The sequence below is a fragment of the Amblyomma americanum genome, chromosome 4, assembly GCF_052857255.1.
Source record: "Amblyomma americanum isolate KBUSLIRL-KWMA chromosome 4, ASM5285725v1, whole genome shotgun sequence".
NCBI classification, from domain to species: Eukaryota; Metazoa; Arthropoda; class Arachnida; order Ixodida; family Ixodidae; genus Amblyomma; species Amblyomma americanum.
The window spans coordinates 50476296-50502747 of record NC_135500.1 but is presented as its reverse complement, the minus strand read 5'-3'; the positions used below and the strand labels follow the sequence as shown (position 1 = coordinate 50502747).

Genomic DNA, 26452 nt, shown 5'->3' with positions numbered 1-26452 from the left:
GCAGACCTCCGTTGCGTTTAGTTAACTTGCCAAATTGTTCATCTTCTTTTTTTTTTTTCAGAACTACGATACTTCTGAATCGAAGCTCCGGCGCGAGTTTGAGGTGTTTGGGCCCATCAAAAAGGTGAGAATGCTTTTTTTTTTCTTACAAAGTGCCAGAATTGATGAAGACAGCAACATTGAAATGCCTTGAGACGCCCAAAGGAAAGAGAAATAACTTCTATTTCGAAGATGCTTTTGTGCTTATAATTGTGCAGAAGAAAAATGTTCTTTCTACTGGAGGCAGAATACATCTGCATAAAAATGGCGGATGACATGCTACCCCACTCACTGTTTTACGGAATACCGTATTTACTCTCGTATAACCCGCACCGAAGATTGAAAAAACACATTTAAAAATTTGGAGTGTGGGTTATCTACAAATTTTTTTGTCGGTGGGGGGTCGACTTACGGCAATGCGCGGCGGCCTCCCCCCATTTAGTCTGCCATCCCCATTGTCATCGACGCTTGTCAAGCCGATGAGGGCCCAACAAAAGACATAGCCAAATCCACATTCATAATCAGTTTATTCTTCCCCCATGCTATTGGCCATGTTTCCTTCAGTCAGCATTGTTGAGTAGTGTCAGGCACTGTTTCGTGTACTACACCCCAGTTTTTTTTAGGAATGATTATACAAAGCAACGGGTATAACGGTGATGCAATAACTAAGATGGAAAACTGCGCGCAACAAACTATGCGGCTCATACAGCGGATTGCCAACAGAAGACACGGCATGAAAGAGCAGAATCTCCTACGGCTGGTACAGGCGTTCGTAGTAAGCTGTATCTCGTATGCTGCCCCCTTCCTTGATCTTAAAGTTTCAGAAAAGGAAAAGATAAATGGAATTATCAGGCGATGCACGAAACAAGCTCTAGGATTGCCAATCCGTACATCCACTCACCGCCTCCTAGAGCTGGGAATGCATAATACCCTGGAAGAAATTACGGAAGCAGTGAGAACGTCCCAAATCGAACGCTTAGCCGGGACCACAACCGGCAGGGCCATTCTAGAAAAACTCAATCTTAGCCGAGATAACAGAACAACCGCCAAAGTTGACATGCTCGGAAAAATTCGAGACAATATAGTTGTACCCCCATTACCCAGGAATATGCATCCTATTCATCACTCAGTGCGCCGGGCCAAGCGGGCAGAGGCGCTAGAGAAACGCTTCCGCTCCTACAAAGACGAGGACGTGGTCTACGTGGATGCCGCTGAGTATGGTAAGAACACGATGACCGTCGCGGTCGTCAATAATAACTCCTCAAAATAAGTGCCTCCATACTCTCGGGTAACCCAGAGACTGCAGAGGAAGCTGCCATAGCACTGGCATGTGTAGGCACAAAAGCGAGATACATCATCAGTGACTCCAAAGTTGCCATACTAAATTTCAGCAGGGGCCGGGTCTCCCCTCTAACGAATACAATTCTAAGCCGTCATGTAATAGACCGGAAAATTACGCTAGTCTGGACACCAGCACATGCATCCCTGCCTGGTAATGAGACGGCCCACGAGTTCGCCCGAGGCTTTTCTTTCCGGGCAGACCCGAGCGAGGTGCTCTTTACAGACAGGGATCGCATGGTGACCTACAGAGAAATTACACAACACTATCGTTTGCAACGAGCTAGACTTCCTCCAGCGGATAGATCCTTGTCCAGATACCAAGCCATCAACTGGCGCCGGTTACAAACTTACACATTTCCAAACCCGGCCCTCTGGAGTCTTATGTACCCAGGGCAATTTTCAGAAAAATGCACGAGCTGCGAACTTAGGGCCACCTTGGACCACATACTATGGGAATGACCTCATGCTCCCCGGGAGGGACGAGGTATTAACACAAAATATCAATGGGAGACCTTACTGCTGAGCTCCGACCCGGCGACTCAGTTACAACTCGTCCGACTGGCCAAAGCTGCCGCCGAGAGTCAAGACCTTTCGGCCGTCGTCTAGGCGGGTAGCCCTCTGGCTACCCTCTTTCTGTTGGATATTAAAAGTTTTTCTATCCTATCCTACACCCCAGTTTACACTGTTTGCCTGCTTTGTTTTGGCGCCATGAGTGCGACTTGGCAGCAGTGTTGCACAGCGAACGAGAAGCTAAAAATTATAGCCACTGCCAAATAAATCGGCAACAGAGCTGCTGCGCGACAGCATGACGTCGACGAGTCGTGCATTTGCTACCAGAGGAAGAAAAGTCCTGAAACAAAGAACCGGGACAGGCGAGCGTTTTGTGTTCCAAAGACTGGCGCGTACCCCCACCTCGAGACGCAGCTTGCCAAGTTCATTGAGGAGCAGAGAAGTCGTGGCCATGCTGTTTCAACTGAGATGGCGCAGATGGAAGCGCTGAAGTTGGCCGAGGAAATGAACATTCCACGCGAGTTTCGTGCAAGCCGTGGATGGCTTCAGCGCTTCATGCGAAGACATGGATTTTCTATGCGGCGGTGAACAACCATGTGCCAGCGGCTTCCTGATGCCTGCGAGGAAAAATTGTTTAACTTTCAACGATGTGTCATTGCACTTTGGAAGGAGCATAGCTATTTGCTGTCTGAGGTGGGAAATGCTGACCAGACACCTGTGTACTTGAGATGCCGATGGACATGACCATGGAAAAAAAGCGTTCCAAATCAGTCGGCGTGCTGACCGGTGGAAATTCCATGCTGCACTGCAGAGTCATGCAGTGCTTTGGCTGGCGGCACGAAACTGCGCCCATATGTGATTTTCAAATGCAAGACGTTACCTAACACACCACTGCCAACAGGAATCGTGTGTGGAAGAAAATTCCTGGATGAAGAGTGGCCTAGTCGGTGACTGGCTTGAACGAAGACCAGGTGCCTTGCCAGTCGATGCTCTTACTGGATTCCTTCTGAGGCTGCTGCACTGATGCATTGAAGGCTTGCCTCGCCGAGACCGGCACCGACCTCGTTATAATACCTGGCAGCATGACGTCCATGCTACAGGCACTCGACATGTGCCTGAACAAGCCATTCAAGGCACACGTGAAGCGGCTGTATGCCCAGTGGATGGCCGACCGCCTTTATGCCCTCACACCGACAAGGTGCATGCGAAGGCCCGATATTCCATTGCTGTGCCAGTGGATCGTGGATGTGTGGAAGCGATACCGGCCGACTTGGTGCGTAAAAGCTATAAAAAGTGCGCCATCAGTAACAGCTTGGATGGTTCTGAGGACGGCTACGTCTTTTAGAGTGGCGATGAACAACCGGATGGCAGCGGTGAGAGTGGCGACGATTTAGAATTGCATAACCAGTGAGGCTAACGTTGAGGGGGTCGTTTGAATATATGTTCTGAAAATGAAATGATCACTGAGTGGACAGTTGTATCTTTCTAGTGCTTTTTTTTTTTTTTTTGAGGTAAACGTGCGGGGGGCAAATGACTTGGCATGTTCGTGAGGATAAAATTACTAATTGAGGTGAAGCCCAAAATATGTGTGGGAATCGCAACGACTTTTCCACCCGCAAACTGTGCATTCCGGAGAGCTTCAAACAGCCATTATGGCTGAACTGTTTGTTGCAGGGGGTTCCAGATGGCATCGAACGATTCGTCGTGTTTTGATGCACACATTTATAAAATTTATTCTCATATAATGAAGAAATATACGGAGTATAGCCAAGGTGGCTGTAAATTGCAATAGTGCAAAACCCATAAGGTAGATGGCGGTGCTTGTGTCTTAGCAATCAAGACAAGAGGGACATTTCACAAGTCATGGCTAGGTGGCTTGAACCACCGCCCGATTTAAAGGGTTCAGCCTTATCCATCCATCCATCCAAGAGATTTTTTCCGGAAAGGAAACATCCAGTGATGCTTGGATTTGGTCTTCTCCACATTTGCTAAGCACACCAATGTAAACACTTGAAGCTCTTTTAGCTAACGCTCTTTAAGTCAAACACTGAGGCGGTGTTGTCGGAGAATTTTTTTAATGGTATTTCGTTCGGGAAAACTGGGTGTGCTCCGTACGTACACATGTTTGTACAGTCAAACCTCGTCATGGCAAACACGGATATTGCGAATTATTGGCTATATCGAACTGTTCGTAAACATTTTTAACAAAAACATGCATTATCCAGGTGTCCCAGCTAAATGTAACCAAGCTTTAAAAGCCACGGAATATCCTAGCCACGTGGGACCAACTGAGGGTTGTTTAGTCGCGTGACCTAGTCTGCAGTATTTTTTTCGTTCTTCAACGTGAACTAATTAGTTAAGCATAATTAGCTAACCTTTTAATTATTACCGTGAGGAACAAACTGTCAATAGAAAAATTGTAGATCACTGAAAAACAGCTGACTCTAACATTTGCACCGAGATATCGTTAACATAAAGTAGTTTTTGGACCGGCCTTAAACCCTAACTCGCACAATTTAAAAGCGTCAACGTGACAACGGTGCCATTTAAATGTCCAAAGATTCATATTAGAGAACAAAATCTGTTTTTACTGAAGTGCTGTCCCCAATCAGCCTTTGCGTGCACATCGGGGCAGAGGTGCGACCCAGCAGCTGGTCGCATGTTAGCTTTCTTTTAAGGCCAATAAATAAAGCTGCGTAAATTGTACCTTGATGGAAACAGTGCTGCTAGCAGTTTTTCAAGACGATCTACAACTTTTACATTGACACTTTGTCCTTAAGTAGTCAAGAGTTCGACGGAAATCCGTCTGGTCAGGCATGGTGATGCAATTAAGTGAAGTAGCAGTCACTGACCATAGTCGAAAAAAGAAAGACGTTTCGAAACCCGTACGGGTTTCTTGTTCACAGTGAGCGGGACAAGAGCGGTGGCGAATTTATATCCGGAGAATGTGACGTAAAGATCGGGCGTAGATGCCTGGCATGGGGCCAGCGTTCTTGTTTAATGTTGCTTGTGATGTTTGGATGAATAGCGATTCCAGCAGAAGGCGCGTCGTCATGTTTCTTTCCTGCTGGAATCGCTATTCATCCAAACATCACAAGCAACATTAAACAAGAACGCTGGCCCCATGCCAGGCATCTACGCCCGATCTTTACGTCACATTCTCCGGATATAAATTCGCCACCGCTCTTGTCCCGCTCACTGTGAACAAGAAACCCGTACGGGTTTCGAAACGTCTTTCTTTTTTCGACTATGGTCAGTGACTGCTACTTCACTTAATTTGTCCTTAAGTCAGTAATTAAAAACATAGTTAATTAGACTGAACTGATTAATCAACTTTGAAGAATGAAAAAAACACTGCAGACTAGGCAACGTGACTCTGAAGAACCCTGAGTTGGTTTCACTGAGCTAGAACAGCTCATCTTTTTTAAAAGCTTGGTTACATTTAGCTAGGACACGTGGTATATTGAATGCGGCTTGTCATAAAAAGGATATATATCGAACTGCCAAGTGCAGAGCTGTGCCAGCTCAGATGGCAGGCAGCAGGCTTTTCCTTCACTACGTGGGTGACTGTTGGCGGCGCTGCAAACGTTTGTGCAATAGTTCACGCTTTTTCTCACATTTGCCAACAGCAATACTGAATATATACAGCGGCAAGAACATCAGGTAGCCAGGTGTTCAGCACCCGTTGATGGGGCCCCGAAACCAGTGACATGTTCGGTTGTTGTAGCTTTCCAGTAGCTGTCCTCTGCTCACGTCAGCTGTCACAGAGCAGAGGTGGTGAAAATGGCGACAGCTTTTATCCGGGTGTCCAATTTTTTACCGGGCACTGCTGTAATGGGAGGAAGCCACCCTAGCTGGCACCTGACTTGGCGCCGCTGCGTGCTGCTGTGCTGTGTGGGGAGGCCAACCAAACTGGCGTTTGCTGCTTGTTTTCTTTGTAGCCTCTGCAGTTGCTGCGAGCAGCTTCGAAACAGTGTTAAACTATGGAAAGGTCTCTCTCAGCTGCAGTTCTTTCGCTAAGTAAATTTAGCTTTTTCAGCTTGAGGTTCTGGCCAAATTTTATGTTACGAATTGTGGCAGTATTGAACTATTTTACAATTTTTTACCTATTCACTTACCTTTGCCATTACCTTGTGTTTTTCGCCTTTGCAGTTTTGAGTCCTTGGCGTATCCTGTGCCTCACTTTAGTGCATGCCGTTGCCCCCACAAGTTACCTAGTGTGCCACCAAAGCATCAATATGTCGCTCTCCCACTTTATCTTGAAAGGTGGGGCTTGGGTGCGTCAGAAATTCAGAGCACCTTGCTTAGTTTCTTCCTCTCTGCTTTTATTTTTTATATAGGTTATGGTTGCATCGTTTGATGCACAGGCATTGGAAAGCAAACATGTTTGAAGTCATTCGAATACATGTATGCTAGCTGTTGTCTGCAAGAAAGAAAAAAAGCATTGGAGGCGGAACAGACATCTCAAGGAGTGTACAGCAGTCGCTTTATTTTACAACATGAAGGCAGAAAACTGTAGCCACATTTACGATGTTCAAGAAGTGTGAATTCAGCCTAATAGAGCACAACACCTGTCAGAAGTTTGGAAGAGAAATAAACGTGATGCTACTCATGTGCACGCCATAAGGTAGCGTTTTTTTTTTTTCACATTATTTTCATGTCGATTTCAACTTTTCACATTATTTTCATGTCAATTTCAACTTGCGCTTCCCAGTTTGCCGTTTACTATACTGTGTGCTTTGAGGCACTCAAATTTTTGTCAAGAGGTAGTGACAGCTGATCCGGATCATGAGAGGGAAATAACTAGAAGGATAAGAATGAGTTGGAGCGTATATGGCAGGTTCTTGCAGATCATGAATAGCAGGTTACCAATATCCCTCAAGAGAAAAGTGTACAACAGCTGCATCTTACCGCTACTGACCTACTGGGCAGAAACGCGGAGGCTAACGAAAAGGGTTCAGCTTAAGTTAAGCACAACGTAGTGAGCCATGGAAAGGAAAATGATAGGTGTAACGTTAAGAGACCGGAAGCTGGCAGAGTGGGTAATGGAACAAACGCGGGTTAATGACATCCTAGTCGAAAGCAAGAGGAAGAAATGGGCTTGTGCAGGGCATGTAATGTTAAGGCAAGATAACCAGTGGTCCTTAAGGGTAACGGAGTGGATTCCAAGAAAACAAGAGAAAGTAAGCGGAGCAGGGGGCCCCGGCAGAAGGTTAGGTGGGCAGATGAGATCAAGAAGTTCGCAGTCATAGGGTGGGCACAGTTGGCAAAATACAGGGTTAATTGGAGAGACATGGGAGAGTCCTTTGCCCTGCAGTGGGTGTAGCCAAGCTGGTGGTGATGATGATGATGTTTATATTGAGTATAAATTTGCATTCGTACTTTACGACTTGGCCTTGAGCTCTTGCTATGAAACACTGGGAGCTGCTTCAGATGGGCCTTTTGCCTCCTGCATGGCCTCTGCTTAGTGAATGGTGCACACTAAACAGAGAGGAGTAAGGAGGGAGTGAGCTGTCCTCTGGATGAAAAAGGAGTATAGCTTGCTCCCTCTTTGAATCCCATATCACGATTAGAGCGTCTGTGGCTCTCAGAATGAGCCGCATAGTTTGAAGGCTTATGCCTCAGGAGCGAAGGAACAAGACAGCTGACTTGGATTAAGACCACAGAACTGCTAGCCATGGCTTCACATGCCACCACACGGCGCCATCTTTATTTTCTTCCTCGTGCGAAGGGAAGGAAATCGGCAGTGGGCCGCACAGTGACGGTTGCGAGTGCTTGGGGGCTGTTCGTGGTCACCAGAAATGTGGGCTCAGTGGTGGCCACACATATTCCACTGGACAACGGGCATCGGTGCGGCGAGTCCTAACCAGCGTACGAGCAAAGCGTCCGAGCTGTTCACTGACCTCGAGCTCTCCAGTGTTAGAAGCTCGCGCTCACCAGAGTTAAGCATTCCATGCTCGTGCTTGCCAGCATGGGAGGCGCAGTGCAGCGATCATGATGGTCACTACAAGTTGGTGTTGACTGGCTGGCAATAGCAGCCACTGACTGCATTTTGTTTAAAACTAGCGTGCGTAGTTACCAGGTGGTGGAAGAATAAAAAAGTTTTGCCACCTTGGTGTACAGCCTGGTACAGTAAAAGCTCGTTAATTCGAACTCGTGGGGGACCGAAAAATTGTTCGAATTAAGCGGAGTTTGAATTAACGAGCGGGCGGCAAAAAAAAAAGATGGCCATTGCATTTGGCTGCTAGGGCCGAAGCCAAAATAGCCATATCTGGGATCGTTATCGAGGAATACGCACTACTACTCTTTGAGGTCGGCGATTGCGGGTATTAAAATCATGCGAGTCCAAACACCAAAGGAAATAAAGATATCCAATCAATTTATGCGCCTGGAACTAATGATAAATGTACCCACGTGAGCGTCAGGCTTAATGATGAAATATGACACTATTTATGCTTCAAAAACATGTTTATTAACAAAAGAATAATGATCGAAGCATATCAACATGAAAAATAATTGGTGATTTGCATTTGTTTGCGCGTTCTTCGCCGCGACTCGAGAAGCATTGTCTGCAGCTTGCCCAACATCTCCAGCGCAGCATCCGAATTCTCATCGGTGGAGAAATAGCGCGCAGCCAGATCGAGTCCCGATGCTGCTTCACATGCGCTCGGAGGAGGCAACGGATCGTCCTCTTTGTCGGACTCGTCGTCGCTGTCAGGCGTGCTCGCCGCGCGTGAGTCGTGCTGCTGACTGGACGCAGCCTCGATAATCTCGGCGTCAGTTAAAGGCCCCGTTGTCTCCACGCCGTTGTCTACGTCGACAAAGCTCTCGAAGTCCACACCCTCCGATAAAACAGCGTAGGCAGGGTCCAACACGATGGAGCCATCATCTTGATCCACTTGAACATCAAAGTCGGCTGTGCAGCAGGCTTCTGTGGTTTCACTGAAGCCACACTTGCGGAAACAGTTAGCGATAGTGTCTGCCTTGACGGCGTTCCACGATGTTGCCAGCATGTGGCAAGCTCCGAGCAGGTTGACATCATACGGCTTCCCGCTTTCCATGCATACAAGAATCCGTTCTAGGAGGTGGCGCCTGTACAGAGTCTTTAGATTTTTAATAATCCCGAGGTCCATAGGCTGCAGCACAGCAGTAGTGTTTTTTGGCAAAAATGCCAGACGGATCGCCTTCAGTCCATTGATGTCACAATGCGCCGAACAGTTGTCGACGAACAGAAGAATATTTCTATTCTGTGCCGCGAACTTTCTGTCTAGTGTGCGCAACCAGTCCGTGAAGATAGCTCGCGTCATCCACGACTTCTTGTTCGAAGTGTACTCAACAGGGAGAGTCTTCACGCCTTTAAAGCAACGAGGCTTCGCTGCTTTGCCTATCACGAGCAAGCAGCACCGTTCCGTGCCCGTCACATTCGCGCACACTAGCACGGTAACTCTTTCCTTGCTGCGCTTTCCACCCGAGCACGTATTACCTTTATAGCTCACAGTCTTGTTTGGGAGCAACTTAAAATAAAGTGCGGTTTCATCAGCATTGAAAACATCGCTGAGCGGGTAATCGGCAAGATATTCCTTCAATTCACCTGAGACCCAATTTTCGCAGGTTTCTTTGTCGACTGCGGCTGCCTCTCCGCAGACGTTCTTAAACGTCAGCCCGTGGCGGGCCTTAAAACGTGATAACCAGCCTTCCGATGCATTGAAGTCGCTGATGCCCATTTGGTTGGCGAAGTCCGCTGCCTTCGCAGCAATTATGGGTCCACTTAATAGAATATTCCTGCTGCGAACATCCTTTATCCACGTAATGACAGCAGTCTCCATCTCGGGGTGAGCCGACGTCCGTAGTCTTTTCCGCGAGGGCTCAATCTCCTTTTGGTAAGCATCGATGATAGAGTCCTTGTTCTTGATGTAGGTAGACAACGTGCTTTTTTTGATGCCATACTTCTCGGCAATCGCTGTCTTCGTTAAGAGACCACGTTCAACCGCCTGCAATATTTCAACTTTAGTCTTTAAATCCTTTGCCGAGTACTTTCCACGGCTCGCCATGATCGGCACAGTCGATGAGACGTCAGCGGCGAGATACCCCACAAACGAGCAAGCTCATGCAAAATGCGACAAGAAAAGACTACTCGTGCATTCCACCGATCGCAGCCGCCGCAGCGCAACGAAAACCTGAAACGGCTTGCTCCGGAGCATCGGCGGTGGCGGGGCCCGCGCGTCAGAGAAAACCTGCTACGGCATGCGCCGGAGAGTGGTGTGCAGCGAGCGATGAGCGAGCGCGGCTTCGGCCGCTTAATCTGTTTTTTCAGCCAGCGTACGCGGTTGTTGCGACGCGCGTCTTTTCTTTTCTTTCTTTCCTCTTATCTTTGAACTCTCCTCTATCTGCACGCGGCAGCGGTGATGGCTCGGCCTGAGCCAATCGGCAGGCCCGTGCACTTTCCTTTTCATCCTTCCCTCAGTCGCAACAACAACAACGCCGGAGGCTCCAGCAAGGAAATTGGCGGCTCGCCTCGTGCGTGCAAAAATGCGCGCTGGCTTATTTATTCTCGTCGCTGTGCATATTAAAAAAAAAAAATTTTCAATGCATTGTACTCGTTACGAGGCGACTTCTATTTACGAGAAGCAATGTCGGCTGCCGGCTCCTAGTTCGAATTAACCGACGTGAGTACCCGTACGTTCGAATTATCGGGCGTTCCGGCCCATTGATATACATAGGGCTTTGCAGGGACCCGGGCATCAGTTCGAATTAACCGGCGGTTCGAATTAAGCGATTTCGAATTAACTAGCTTTTACTGTACTGAGGACCAAGTGAAGTTAGGGTATATCGATAGATTACTGTATTCTAACAACAAAGACGCAATTTTGGCAGAAAATAGAGCTCTTGTAAGCTTGGAAAGGCCAAGAGATGAAATCGCTTTGGCTGGTTTTGCAGTATAGTTGACCTCCAACTTGCTACTTTCCCTGGAGCAGTGCAGTGATTCATCGTTTAGACGTTATCTGTCTCCTGAATGGAATTGGTGCAAGCTCTTTTGTCATATCTAGTGTGGTTCTCTTGTGTTAGGACATGGGTGTGAAATTAAGTTGTGCTTCAGCTAGGTGCACTGAACTAGTTTGTTGAGAGCAGCCTTGCGCAACTTAAGTTTATGGCAGGCTGATTGTACCAAAATGTCCTCTGCCATGCAGATTGTCATCGTGCACAACAAGATCACCGGGAAGCCACGGGGCTACGCCTTCGTCGAATATGAGCACGAGCGGGACATGCACTGTGAGTACCTTCTCCCACCTGCTTGGCCGTGTGTGAGCACTGGCCAGCGCCCTCCTCCAGTTTGATTTGTAGGCCTTGCTGGGAAGCATGAGAGTACAATCTAGCTTGACTTTGCAGACCCCTGGTTTGCTGTTTTTACTGTTTCATTTTCGTTTCTGATCTCTTATCTGGAGATAGGCGCACAGTCACAGCTTTTTTTTTTTTTCTGTTTGAACCACGTGCTCTGAGGTTGTTTGAAGCGAAGGTATTTTACTTTGCCTCTTCTTTTCCCTCCATCGGTTTTTGTCTCATGATCTTGGTTTGGCGGGATTGTGGTGGGGAACAAAAATGCAGCGGTCTTTGGGGGCAGCAGCGTGACTGCTGGTGTTTGTGCATACTTGTACTGGGCTGGGTAGGGATGGGTGGTGCTGAGTTGATGTGTGAACTGCCGCTGCACTTGCCTGTGCATTTGTTGCACTGTCGTTGTGTATGGTACAAAAACACCTCCCCCATCTTTGGTAAGAAGGGGGCGGGAGGAGGAGCGACCCACAGCTCCGAGTGGATGAGTGTGATCACCGGCCGGCCATCGGAGAGAAGAGGCGTCGTGCTGCTTCTGCGGAGAGTCGAAGGGCTGGCACCATCGCTTGAGGTCTTGTGTGCGTGCATGGTCCGAACAAGACCACTGCGCACTTTTTTCTCTCTCTTATCTGCTTTCCGCCAGTTTTTTTTTGCTTTGATATAGTTTTGTTTGCCTCTTGTTGAAAACCGATTGTGAGGGGAAGCAAAGGTCACGGCTAGTGCAGTTCATGGTGCATTGTTGTGGCTCTTTGAACATTGTATCCTTGCAGATCTGATATGGCAAGGATGTGTCATTGCAATTGTAGCAGCATTAGAGCAAACAGGCAGAGGAAATACAGGACGGCTCTCCAGTTTGTGTTAATACTGTTGAAGTTAACTTTTACGAAGTAGCCTCAATTTCCAGCCTTCTGGCATGTCTTTTTTTTTTTTTCAAATATTTGTCAAGAAATTTTGTTTAGTGTGTAGTACTATACATTCTGCTGGCTGTTGTGAAATGTCACGTAAATGAAGCACATTCTTACACTCGCCTTTTTCTTATACCTGTTGTTTTTCAGACAACTGAGCAGGCTGTAGTGTTGCTGTTGTTAAGAAGACATGCTGCCTGTGGTTTCTGACTGTTTTTTGCAAAGATTTGGGAGCAGGGAGGGAAGCACACAAAGAGGCTATTAGAACTGCATGTGAGTTACGTACCACTGTAACTCTGCCACAGTCCTTCCTGAAAATGTATTTGGGGCGTTTCTCGCGTTTTAGACAAGCTGACCTTCAAAAGCCTTGCCGAAATGGTTACACACATGTACATAGTCTCATATTGTTTGAGCTTGTTTTTATTGACGATAGTCTGGCCCCTGAGCTATGGCTGACAAGTGCCGAAAAATCCTTTGTGACCTTTGCTTCTCCATTTTACCTTGCTTGAGTACTGTGTTGTATTTTGTGAGGCTAGTTGTCAGGCTCGCTTTGCCACCACACCAGCAATGGCTGCACCAACCAGTGTGTGCCACTGGGGATCATCTTCGCTGTTTGAAGATGCGTTGTGAACACATAGAACATACAAGGAAACTTACCACTGGCTACTACACCCGCGTGACGTGAGAATCAGTGGCAGCTATTTGCGGTGTTGAATGTGCTGTTCACTGTAGCATCAAGTGGCACCCTGTGTGCATGTAAGCGCGAATGGCACAAACACTAGTTCACACCGCAGCGGGCTGAGGTCGCCACAAATCCATGGTGCAGCGAGCAATGCCACTCCCCTTTGCTCCTGAATTATCTTATCTGTTGTGTTACGCTGATGCCGCAGAGCTGGGAAACATGCCCCTAACAGCTAACATGCCCCTAGAAACATGCCCTAACAGGGAAACATGCCCCTAAGTAAAATTCAATGTGCATGTAATACACTGACATGGGGCTCCAAGTAGCATTTTTCAAGTTTCATTGACGCTGGCTTCTTCACTGGAGGTAAGGGCGGCATACGTGGTGCAGTGAGCACTACTTCAGGTTTTTGCATGCAGTTTTTCACTGCAGTAATGCAAGGACGTTCTGTGAAGAACATGTAAAACAAAGTTGCCGTTATTAGGGCTCTTTGACTCTCCTTTTACAGTCTTATCGCTTTTAAGCTGGTGTTCGCCCTCAGACTGCGCCGTGTATGCCCCATGATCGCTGCCTGGAAAGGGCAACCAAGTTTAAGTTTTATCATACTTGAAATGGGCATCTTGTCTGTGATTGACGCACTGTAGCTGGCGTCCGCCTTTTATTCAGTATCTTCTACTTGACCATGAAAACGAGCTAAGCAGCAAAATTTGGCGGAAAACCAGGTAGCACGCAGATTTCTCAGTCATTGATTTCTGCTGCACGAAATTGTTTCCTACTTTACTGCAAGGAAATCTGCAACGCACGCAAGTTGCATTGAATGGAAGCATCCAGATGGGTTCAGGGCTTAGGCTTGCCAGCTAGGTCACTTCTGCTGTGTGGTGATTGATGCAGTTAATGTCTAGTCCTGGCAGCAGGGTCAGAACAGTTTCATTTTCATTTCTGTGCATTGCACTGCTCAGCTGAAAATGTGATTTTTGATTGCTTTATGACTCTCTTTGGAACCACGCTGTAACCGGATTTCATTGTGTGGGGGTGCGCAGATATTCGCAATTTTCAAATAGTCATTTGAATGTCCTCCTGTTCATTTCACTGACCAAATCAAATACTACACGTTCTAAATTATTCGAAACTACTCAAATATGTTGTGAACTAATCGAATAGTCGAATAATTGGTATGAAGAAACGTGGTTTTCTTTGGTGACTGATCCGAAAACAGCAACCACTCGGACGCTGCACTGCACGCGTGGACCCCGCCGTGGTGGGGTCAATCCGTGTGGCATTGTTCACAATGCTCACCTGGTTAGCCAGGTGTAACTAACCCTGCCGCAGAGCCTGATCTCTGGCTGACAGTTATTCACTGTAGTCGGCAGTAGCAAAATTTAATTTTTTTATGCATATCACATGGTGATCATTGCGTTAATATCCCTTACAGGCGCCAACTAAATCTGCTGAAAGGAAAAATCTTCTTCTGCATAAATGACTATCAGTAGACTAAGCAGAAGTGATGTGTAAAAAATTATGCAAAAATATTCATATTTGAGCATATTTTACTCGCGTCCACATTTGTGGACATATGGTGCCTTAAAGGGGCCCCGAAACACATAATCAGTGCATTGTTTTGCCTCTTGGTTGCGTAGAATGAGTTATAGTGATGCTATTAGCTCGGGTCGTACCGCATATACTCCGTTTTTTAATATTTTCATTATCTCACAAAAACAAATTCGTGGCGCTGACAGTGTCACCATACAGTGGCGGTTTTTAGCAGTGGATATTACATCACTTGGTGGGAGCTCGATGATTGGACACATAGTAAATATACTGCAAATTGGGTTAATAACTAGAAATACATTTTGTTAAGTTTTTGTGTTTTGTATTACATCAGCAAAACCAACTTGTTTGCTTTAGATAAAAGCGCTGTAAAGCAAGTACAACAAAAATACACCACTAGAGGCTCTGGCTACTTTTTGCATCGAAGGACTTTGTGCCTCTCTGTAAACATCCTACGACCTAGCACACAACACTTATGGCTACTCTCTATGTATCTGAGAACGGCTTTGCAGAATCGATCCGATCGAGCCATTGCACTCTATAAGCGTTTGTTGTTCCAAGGAAGGATGCAAAGAAAACGCCGTTTGTTTCACATTTAGCAGAGTGCATGGTCAGCTTGTGGAGGAACACAGGGCAGCGGTGCCAGATGGCGCCACGTTCCCGTCAACAGCGCGCGCTTCTTGCTCGTTGTGACCAACCAGTGCGCTAGGAGTGACGGGCCGTGGTGGGCGGCAAGCAGTAGCGGTACGTGCTATGCTAAATGTGTCTGATATCTTGCGCAGGCCGTCACACCATCGCAGTATCTCGTGCTCGAATTCGGATCCATAAGTCAGGGAACGTCACTGATCAGTGTTCTCTTCCGTGCCGTCGACGTGATGATGAAGCATCGCTGGGTCAGTTGGGCCAGGCTGGGCGTTCACATGGTTGTTGTAACCATGCATATGGCGCTGCCAGCCTTGGCAAGAACGAGTTGCGGAGAACAGGCAACCATGGAGTGCAAACTTCCGCGACCTGCTCAGATAGGCTGTTTTGATTGGTCGCCCCAAGTGTCGTCATAGGGAGAGTGAATTGGGAATGGGAAGCTGCACGAAAATCGAGTTGAGGGCAGCATTTTGTTTGCTTGTATTTTGAAATTTCTTCATTGAATAACTCCCGTTCCTATGCATCGATTCTTGTAATTCTTTTTGAGTCAGCATCTGTGTGACATAAAGAATCCACCTGAAGTGTAGCCAGCATCCGTTCAAGCAGTGTTTTGCAGCCCCTTTAAACATGATACATGAACGTAAATACTGCTACATTTGCTTGTGTTTTCTAACCGATCTTCAGACATGAATAAATGTTTAGCTGTGAGAATATACACTTCATGGAATTATTCTGTAGTTCGTGACTTATAAAACAGATGAAAGCAGTCATTCTGTTATGACAGGCAGAGGAAAATTTGGTATTTCGAGCACCGACCATGGCTTCTAGATGTGCAGCCTTCACATCGGCACCGTTGTGTAATTAACGTGTTCAGAAGTTGAGGCCAGTGGTTGCTTCCATCATAAATAATGCTTCAAGTCCGGCTGCATGCAAGTTGCCTTCAGTGGTCTGAGCACAGGTGGAAAGGGAGAGAGAGAGAGATAGCATCTTGCGGCCTGTTTTACGCGTGGCTTTTGCAAAAATGAAAAATCATTTTTAAAGGCCATTGTTTGCTCAATTTATGTGAGAGACCTGAAACAAACTGTCCCCTCGCTCTACCAAATTGCTGATTGCTGTTTTGTAGTCTTGGAGCTGAGTGGCCAGCCCTGAACTGACCATAGTGTGAGGGCACGGGTTCCCCTTTTTCATCCCCTCTTGTGTAGTGGTGCCGCTTTGTATTTTTCTCCATCTCGGGTGGTTTCATGCAAAATGTAATGATTGTTGCTAGAAACCACTGCGAAATTTTCAAAACGATAAAAAATGTTCTGACCGTCACTGAAAATGGTTACTTCCTTCGGATTCATGCATTCTCCAATCTAGCACATGTGGTCTCGGGTCTCTTTTTGAATAATGGCAGAGGGCCTGAGACCCTCCTAGACCTCCCTGATTTTAAACACTGGTCATAGCGCGCTGTGCTTGTCGGCAGCGGCTCAGCTAAGTGGCGGTCCTTTGCGACCTTCTGCAGGTTTTCATTGCTCGGTCGGCCGCACTTCTTTGGAGGTGCTTCTCCATCGGCTATTTTCATGAAAAACGCTTCAGTGCTGGAGTCGTCCAGCGTTCTCTTTTTACAAGCATAGTTCTCAATGTCCGTAAGCAGTAAGCCCATTTCGTACCATACGTGCACAAAAATGGTGTGTTGTGGGGAGAAAACGCCACTGGTATTTGGCATTAAGGCGCCATGTCCACATTTTTGGACGCGCCACTCTGAACGTTCACCATGCCACTTTTTCTTCTTCTGTAACGATGAAAATTAGTGTGCCGTTTCTACATTAACCTATCGACACATTCCGACCCCTAAAATGCATCATTCACAATCATTTCTGAAGATAGAATGTAAAAAGAAAAGCTATTTACTCGTCCCGCCAAGAAAAAAGACGTGAAGCACATACTTTCCTTTTTCTTACATACGCATTTCGCTGTAGCTGCAAGAGATGGCGCCACAAACTTGACAGGCAGGGTCAAAATGGTAAGAGCGCGGTATTCAAAAGTGGATCGCCTTACGTACGAAAATATGAGCAGGCTTAGGTCGCGTCCACTTATGTGGACACAGCGCTTGAAGGGGATACATTGACTCTGTTGCGTTTCTCTAGTGGAGATCGCTTTGTATCTGTGGCAGCTATGGCTATAACTTTGTCAGTTGAGCCCTTCTTTTTCGGGTGGAGTCCAATTTTTCCCCAAAAATACCCTTTCTAGAGAAAACTCTAAAGGTAGGGGATTGAGGGACTCCTTAAGTTATATATGAAAGGGCATAGAGTACTCACGTTTTCCTAAATGAAGCTGGTGAACATAAACCTCTCTTAGCACCTTTTATTCATGACATCAGTTATGGGGGGATCTGTGCAAACTTTTTTGTTTTTTGACTTAGAGTAATGAAATTTGGAAAATTGGCTTGAAATAGCATGAGACAGCTACAAAGTTTCACAATATCTTCGGTAGTTCTTATTTTATCCTTGTTTATATGTTGGTCACATGTTGCTTGCTCGTGGAAAGCCTAGCGTGACAGCAAAATGGGCTATGGGTCTGTAACTGTTTTTAATAATTACTAAGAAGCATGGTCTAAATCAAGAGTCTCTTAATTTCTTTATAAATTTCTCTCCTTTTTCTAAATGACAGTATGCACCTTCTCTTTATGTTTTGAATGTATCATGCTCCAAATATTGTGTAATAAAAAAAAATGGTGAGCCTAAATGGTAAATCTGAGACTGTCTTGACAAGGCACATTTCAGCAATTACAACGAAACAAATGGGATTAAAATCCGTGCTTTCATTACCACGCTATGTTTTGCACTAGCAAGGTGGTAAGCTCAAAACAAACTTTCGAGAAAACAAGCCTGAAAGTTCTAAACTAGCACACCTAAACTAGCACACACTGTCTATGCGTAGTTGCTCACAAATAAATTTATTTGGACCGTTTAGAGTTTATTTCTGGGTGAAATATTTCAGTACAACATAGAGTGTTTTATACCCCTGTCACACGGGCACTTGTAAGGCCTTAGGAATTAAGGTCCTTTGCCCCAAAGGTGCGTGACGCGCATCTACACGGCAAAGCATCGAGACCCCTGCGAAAAATGTCCGTAGCCGCAAAGGTGGCCGTCAACGGCCTTAAAGTTGCTTAAAGGAGCAACCCAGACGGCAGCGACAGCTAGCAAGCTCAAAGAATAAAAAAATTGATGCGATTTTTAGTTTTGAGAACGTAAAAAAATATCTAATTCATCTTATTTAATGGTTAATTTTGCGTTACAGTGCACTTAACCGTAGAGGAGGCTATGATTTAAGACATCTCACTGCTAATAAACGCTTTTCAGCAGCCGCATCGACACACACGTGCTTGCGCTTCTCGCTTTGCTGTTTTTTCTTCGTTTGCTCTTCATGGCAATTACACACTTCGTTCTAGCGTCTTGTGGTTCGTCGCTCATGATTATGGCAGCACGCTAACCAGGCACCACCTAATTTCTTTGAAATACGCACAAGAACATAAGCAACAAAGCACCCTTCTCACACACAACGAGGAGCCGAACGGAAAAGTGCGCCTACCGTGGTTGGACCGGGAACGATGAAAAAAAAAAAAACTTTTGTTTCAAAATATCCGTTTCTCACCGTCAGAACTCACGTTTATTATCGTGATAGCTACTTTTTCAAACATACACGAAAGCACTCTTATCCTCTTAGCTGAAGTGCTACCGTCTGCTTTAATTTCATAATGTTACTAGCGCCGCTTCACACACAGCGGTGACTTTTGGCATTCACGGAAGCCGCTTTCTAGCTCCCTTGGATTTGCTGTGTAGCAGCGCTGCTGCTCCTTTTCGGTTTTCCTCCTTTAGTGCACTACGACAACTTTACGGCAAAGGCCGTGAAGAAGTACCGTGTGACAGGGGTATTAGATACCAAAAAGTGTACTTTTCAAAAATCTACTTTTTTCCAATTATTGGGATCTGATCCCCCTTAATTTGAAGAAATGTTCGAAAAGTAACTTCTAGAAGCGAGACACTGAAGCATGAGTACTGAACAAGCATTTTATTCGGCATCATGTATCAAGCAATATCCACACTGATGATGTCTTACTCCAGGACTGTTGCCCGTTCAAAAAAGCCTCTGTTACGTTTATTGACTGGTTTTGCAGGGTACAAGGCAGGCAGGTCTGCAAGCACGAAATGCTGCGTAGGAAATTGGCAGTTTACGCGACAAAATAGTTGTAATAGATAAGAAAAAGTTCTTTTCTGCGCAGCTTGTGATTTCTATGTCATTTGGGAAATACTAAGCAAAAATATTAACTACTGCTGAACCCGATTAAAAAGCGAAAGCTGTGGTGTGTCGGGCAAGTAGACTCAGCTTGGCATTTGTAACGTTGAGTGCGTTCCGCACACTGGATAGGCAGTGCGCCTACCCTGACAGGTGGCAGTTAAATTAATGGTTCATCGTGAGAGGTTGGTCACCCAATGAACGCTGCGGCCCATTCTACCGCCCTCTACTGGTGAATCAAAAGGTCAAAGGTGATGTGGTGCGACACCATGGCGGACCACATATGGTAAGGCCTATAGCCACACTCGACTTCTGGCTCACTTGAAGGTGAACTGGCAATGCACGGTGAAATCGGCTTTACCTAGCATAGTGAAGCTTCGCTTCAAAAATAGAATATTCTGTGTCCTGCACAAAAAAAAAAATGAGTGCTTATAGTAAATAGTCTTTTGGTGCAGAAAAAAGGGCCCGAAAAAGCCCAAATTATAGAATTTTTTCTGAATAACCCAATTTGTACCTGAATTTGAACTAAAAACATTCAGCCGATTTTTATCTCAGAGTTTCTTGAAAAAATAAAACCTGAAATAGAAGGGCCCTTTCTGTAAGTTAAGCATCTCACTGCAGCACCACCGCTAGTGCTTTCTTGTTTTTTCTTGCACACACAGGTCAAATAGAATATTGAATACTCACAACCTGTGGAGCCAACCTATTTGTGCTATTTGTGGGACCAAAGCTGGCTGTGGGCGACCTTCGACTAGTAGAATGCCCCATGTGTGCATAGTTCTGCACATGAAAGCGTCTCTAATTTGAGCTTTGGAACAAATAATAAGTTGGGGCAAACTAAAAAGAATGAAAAATAATAAGTTCAAACTAAGCCCCGCGGTCTTGCTAGGGCGCACACAGCTCCGTGTGCAAAAAACTTAGCCAATTTGTGTGCGAATTGGTTCTGCCACCCAATAATTTAAACTGCATGCCATCCACTTACTCAGTGCACTGATGCTGGCTTTCACTTTCTGAGACGAGCGATAGGGGACACTAGTGTGAACTTGGTTATCATCAACGTCCGGAGTGTGCGGCACATGAGTAGTATCGGAATCCGAAACCAACGGACCATTCACTGGCAACGGTTGGCAGTTTTTCATCACCTGGCTGGACTCACGAACACGAAATGTGGCAGGCACACTATTTTATCGTCCTCGATCCCAGTTGGCCTCCACCAGTTGATAGCCTTGCAATTACATTGTTGCTTTTAGATGTCCTAGCCTGTGTGTGTGCTATAATGTCAACATCTCGCAGGAAGTATGTATGTCATCAAAGCGCGCAGAGAGCCGCCTCGGTGGCTGAGTGGTTATGGCGCTCGGCTGCCGGCCCGAAAGATGCGGGTTCGATCCTGGCTGCGGCGGTCGAATTTCGATGGAGGCGAAATTCTAGAGGCCTGTGGGCTGTGCGATGTCAGTGGACGTTAAAGAACCCCAGGTGGTCGAAATTTCCGGAGCCCTTCACACGCAGTCCCTCATAGCCTTAGTTGCTTTGGGACGTTAAACCCCTATAAACTAAACTAAACTAAAGCGCGCAGAGAAAAAGTTGGCAACTGTGCGACATGTTAATGACTGAAAGGTGTCCGAGCTGTAGTTTGTTAAGAACTACATAAATTAGTGTGGGCACAAAAGAAGATAAACATAAAATGGCCCAGCCTGCACCGCATAGAGGACAACGGGCTACATAGAGAAGAGTACCGACATCGTTCCTTAACCTGCTAGTGCCATCGACCTAAGTTTAGAATAGGCTTTTTCCTGTTTTTTGTCGCAAAGTGGCAGCTAACATGATTGCTGCTGCTGTTACTGAAAACTCTGCCGTAACGAAGCACGAACTACCTTATTGGCATTCTAAATTAGTCCTTTCTATGCGAATGTATTTTGTGACCGAATCTGCTGTAAATGAAGTTATAGAAAGACCAAGCCAACATGCACATTTTTATGTTATATCTAGGGGTTGGACTTCTTTGTGTTTATTTCTTGACAGTTCGACTGGCCTGCTTTGGTGTTTATTTGAGCTTTTTTCTTTGGTGTTTTTTTTTTTTCGGTGGTATATGTAGCATCCCCGTGCACTCAGAAGTCATATATAGTTTATCTTGGCCTCTTTGTTCGCTTTGCTTGGACCCTGTCTGCATTGATCCTAGCGGCATCATGAAATTAATTGACAACCTTAAAACATCATCTAGCCCCGGCACTTACCTAATTAACAGCAAATTTTTGAAAAGCACCTTAACATACTCATCACTTATGCTTTGCAAGATTTTTCAGCAGTCTATCGACTCCTGCACTCTACCTGCTGACAGAAAAGTCGGGAAGGTGGTTCCGGTCCACAAATCAGGTAGCAAAAGTTCTCCTCTCAACTACCGCCAAATTTCATTAACCAGCATTCCCTGCAAATTACTAGAGCACATCCTGTACTCCCATTTCGCTAACTTTCTGGAAACTAACTCGTTCTTCAACAGTGCCCAGCACGGTTTCCGAAAATTTCTATCATGTGAAACGCAATTAGCATCACATCATTCACTCACAATCTTCATATTATCATTGATAAAGGCTCACTAGCTGACTGCATATTTCTTGATTTCAAGAAAGCTTTTGAAAAAGTTTATCATCGACTCCTCCTCTTCAACTAGCCAGACTGAACCTGAACTTAACATCCTACTCTTGCTTGAACAATTTCTTTTAAACCGTTCCAGTTTGTATCATCTAACAATCGCAACTCCTCATTATGTTCCGCTGGCTCTGGCTTGCCTCATGGCTCTGTGTTAGTCCTTTGTTTTTTCTAATATACATTAATGACCTACCTCACTCTGTTTCTTCTAACATTCATTTATTTGCTGATGATTGTGTTGTCTTTCGGGAAATTAGCAGTTTGGACGATACTAATGCCTTGTAACATGATATCGATGCTATTACTAATTGGTGTGACTTGTGGAAAATGGACCTTAATACATCTAAATGTAAAGCCTTACATGTCTAGAAATTCCTGCAGTCCTAGCGTCTATTACCTAAATAACAGTGCGCTCGAATCCGTCACTTCCTATCGTTATCTCGGCATCGAAATCTCTTCTGATCTTACTTGGTCCCTTCACATTAACACCATAATTAACAATGTTAATCGCATGCTTGATTATCTTCGCTGTAATTTTTCTTCTGCACCCAGCTCACTTAAAGTCCTCCTGTACAAGACACTAATCCGTAGCAAACTAGAATACGCTGCATTCATCTGGGACCCTAGCTGTGCTAACCTAACCTATGCCCTGTAGCTTGTCCAGAATAACTCCGTTCGTTTCATTCTGCATAACTACCATCGTACTGCTAGTATATCATCAATGAAATGCATGTTAAACCTTCCTTCATTAGCTTCTCGTCAGAAATTTTCTCGCATTTGCTTATTCCATAAAATTTTCCATATTTGTCCCAAGATTCGTAGCGCACTCATCCCTTCGCCTTCGTACATCTCATCTCATCTGGACCACGCACACAAGGTTGGTATTGCACCACTCAGGACGAAAACATGCAGCAACTGCTTCATTCCTCGAACATCCAAGGACTGAACCACCTTCCCGGATCGATTGCCAGCATTGTAGACACTCATTTTAGAACCGCATTAGCCACCATTGTATATGTCGATCATTAATTTGTCTGCTTCGTGTTATCTTTTCTGTATGGTATTTATCTCATTCAACCACTCCCCTCAGTAATGCCCCAGGCCTTGAGGGTAAAATAATTGAATAAAAGAGCGGTTTATCTACTGCATGAATGGTCTTTAAGTTGGACAGACGATGCAGGGTCGCTATAGTGCTGACAAGCCCACACCAGGGGGACAAAGGCAACAAAGGCCTCCCTTTCCTGTATAGCTTCTGCCCAGTCTCTGCTACTTCACCACAACGTGCCGCGGTCAGGCTCAAGTAGGTGCTCGCTTCGCTCCGCACCGACCGTGCGCGTGGCAGTTTTGCAGCAGACAATGGCACTGTCGGGTTGTGACGTCTGGCTGTTGCTGCCAGGGGAGGAGCTGAGCCGATAACTTCTAATTGCAATTTCTAGTTCAAATGCGTGCATAGAGCCCTACTTCATTTTTGAGTACGCAGAACAGCATCGAGGCTGGTAGCTGCAATGTAAAAGCACAATTTGTTGGTAGACCATGTCATGACCCCTTTAGCCAAGTAACCGCTCTGATCGGATGACAGTCTGTAAGCAGGTGCTATGCAAGTAGACGAGGCTTGACAAGTAGTGGAGCCTCTCGAACTGCACCTGGCATTTGTCTAAAGTAGCAGAGCATTTCCTCGAAAGGCACAACTGTGCTCCTGGCTTTCAGAAGTTGTTTTAAAAGATGGAGCGTCCGCCTCGCATTTGGGAGGTGCTGGGTTCGATGCACGGTGCCACTGGGTACCCACCGGTTTTCTAGGGGTTTCAAGATTTCCCCCAGCCTGATGATTGGGAAAGGGCCTTGGACCAAACCATTGTGTTGACAGTCCTGTGATCTGTTCCGCCCTCAAACAACGTTAAATCCACTTTGTGTGGTAAAAGCCCACTTGCGGGTGTTACTTCTCTCGGGACCAGTTGTTACTCGTACTCAACAGCCAGCAATCTGTGGCATCTGAATGCTACTGACTTTTTTTGTTTTAAACTGAATTTGTAAAAATGAATTTAGTGTACATTTATGTTTGAATTTTTTCTTTAAATCAGAAACTCCAACCCCTAGTTATGCGGTAGCATCTGTTGAGACTGGATCTGTTACAGCAAAGTTATACTGCATCTAGTACAACCTTGCTGCAACCTGTTTCAGCAAGGTTGCACTATCAGCCAAGGGACATGACAGGAAAGGGGGAAGGGGGCATCACACAGCCGTCACCTCCGCTTTTGGGGCTGGAAACAGTTGACACGTGCAAAAGTGAACCTGTTCACATGGACATGAACACTTCCAGCGCATGGCCCGGGATCATGTTCTTGCAACATTATCCGCTTTTTCTTTCTTCTTTTTGTGCTTTTGCTGCTTTTGCTGCTTCCATCCTTTTCACTGCTAGGTGTGAACATGCCTAGAACAAGTCGTCGGAAGTCTGGGGGAAGATTAGTAGAAGTCACTCGAGTTGTGGCGAACAGCATTAATTGCGATATTTTGCTGATGCACTCACTGGCTGTCTTGTAGGAAGCACAGTTCTGACTTGAATTCAGTGCTTGTCGTCGAAAATATTAACGAGGGGCTGCGTTTTCCCCCCAAAGAGCATTTAGTTGCGTACTGCTCCCCGACTTTCACTCTTGGCTGCATTGCTCGCTGCAGTGAATATTGAATTGGCATCCGGGGAATGCTGAGTGGGGTGCACTGACTTGGAACAAAGTTTTAACGCCATCTTTGGGGAAGCTGTTTGTGGCAGATGGGTGAACATTAGTTATTATCCATTCACTGACAGTAATGGCCGATTCACACGACGGTCCGTTCGCCCGCGGCCCGCGCATCACGTGTTTGTGCGTCACCAAATCAAGAGGCGTGCTGTCGGCCCGCGAACTGGACAACCAAGAAAGTTCAAGTGCCTCTCCCCTTGCGGGAATTAGCGGCGGCCCGTGAAGATGCGCGCGCTAGCTCTGGCAACCACCACTCTTGCCAGTATTTTGGCTGCCGCATTTCGCTGAGTGGCGTTGAGCTGGCGCTCTGTTTTCACAAGCTGCACTGTGTTCGCTACCATGACAAATTGATCGACTCAGCTAGCAAGACGACCCAGGCCATTGAGGAATTGGACAAAGGGCCGCACCTGCACCATTCAATCGCAGTCATGGGTCGGTGGGGAAGAACCAGTTTGACCAGCGTTGCCAAACGCTTTAAAATAATCTGGCAACAGTGGTACACCCAGCGCATGCGTCGTCTGCTCTTTTGGTCCGTCGCATCCGCGTGGCGTCATCGGATCGCAGGCCAGTTTTTAGTGGCGCATGAACACGTGATGTGCGGGCCGCCGGCGAACGGACCGTCGGGTGAATCGGCCATAAGCTGGCGTGCCATTTCATAAGCCGGAACAGACTATTCCGAGCTTAATACCGCTTAACTGCCATACTGCTCTGAAACTCTTTTGAGTCTGGCGTGAGCCGCTATCTCAGACTGCAGCATGTAACATGATGGAATATAGTGACCGTTGGTTAACAGCTGGTGCCACTTATGCTTCAGCCATTGTGGGGGTGTGCTGTGGCAAAGCATGCTGAATCCGCACTTTTTTTTCCCCCTAAGTGGGCCGAGGCTTTTGAGGGGGTCATGCCAGTGTGGTGACTCGGCGTCTTCTGTCTTGTTTCACCACAGACTTGGCGATGCCTGATGGGCGCCTACTCTCGCTACTATGTCGTGGTCGGGGGTCTCTGCTCTAGTGTCTCGCTAAACGGAGCTTTGGTTTGTATCTGGTGGTAAGGTGTGTGTCCGGGTAAGGCCCTCCTTTGCTGTCTCCCTTAACAACCCTCGAGAGAAGGAGAGGAAAATTCTGAATACTTAAAAGCCGCTCGCTGCCTTTTTTTTTTTAGCTGTTCCTATAGTTTGTTATAGCGCAGACGGAAGTGGCCACTGTTACGGCCTTAACACCTAAAGTGAAGGTGCTTTTAAACACTGCCACTGTGGAGTGTAGTGCAGATATGTCGAATCCGACATTCATTCGGCATAGGGAGGTCCTAAAGGGAACGAGTATATGGCTAGGAGTCCCATGACGAAAAGCAATGAAAGGAGCTAGACAGGTCCGTAAGTCTTCAGCAGTCGTCGCGTCGTCTTTCTCGTTACAGCATAAAATCTTTGATGTTGTTGCATGTCCTGACGTGGTTATTCTGCACATGGCACTCTTAAGTCTTAAAGCGCAGCTGCATAGATAGCCTGTCCACTCTTTTAACTGTAATCTGGTAGCAATGTGTGTTCATTACAGAGCTTTTTCTGAAGAACATTTTCAAAAGGGCAGTGCACCAGGAAAGGTTCTTTTGTTTGAGTTTTTCTTTGCCGTGTGCTCTTGCATCTGTGACTGTGTAAAATGGGAAGAATAGTGACCATCTGTAATAGGAGAGACCAGATTCTCGTGTTATTTTCGGGCTGCTGGTAGGTCAGCTCCACCACTGTGTGCAACTTGCGCAACAAGTTTTTTTTCTTTTCTTATTTTTTTACCCACCCTGGCGGCATTGTAGTGAAT

The 26452-nt window shown here is 46.2% G+C and overlaps 1 protein-coding gene across 1 annotated transcript in view; it reads left to right on the top strand.

Moving 5' to 3' along the window:
- The window catches only part of LOC144127939 (U1 small nuclear ribonucleoprotein 70 kDa-like), a 63454-nt gene that overhangs the window by 5103 nt on the left and 31899 nt on the right, over positions 1-26452 (top strand). Inside the window, exons 5-6 of the mRNA XM_077660955.1 lie at positions 62-124; positions 11079-11160. Coding sequence (XP_077517081.1) covers positions 62-124; positions 11079-11160 — 145 coding nt within the window. The remainder of the gene's footprint in view (positions 1-61; positions 125-11078; positions 11161-26452) is intronic.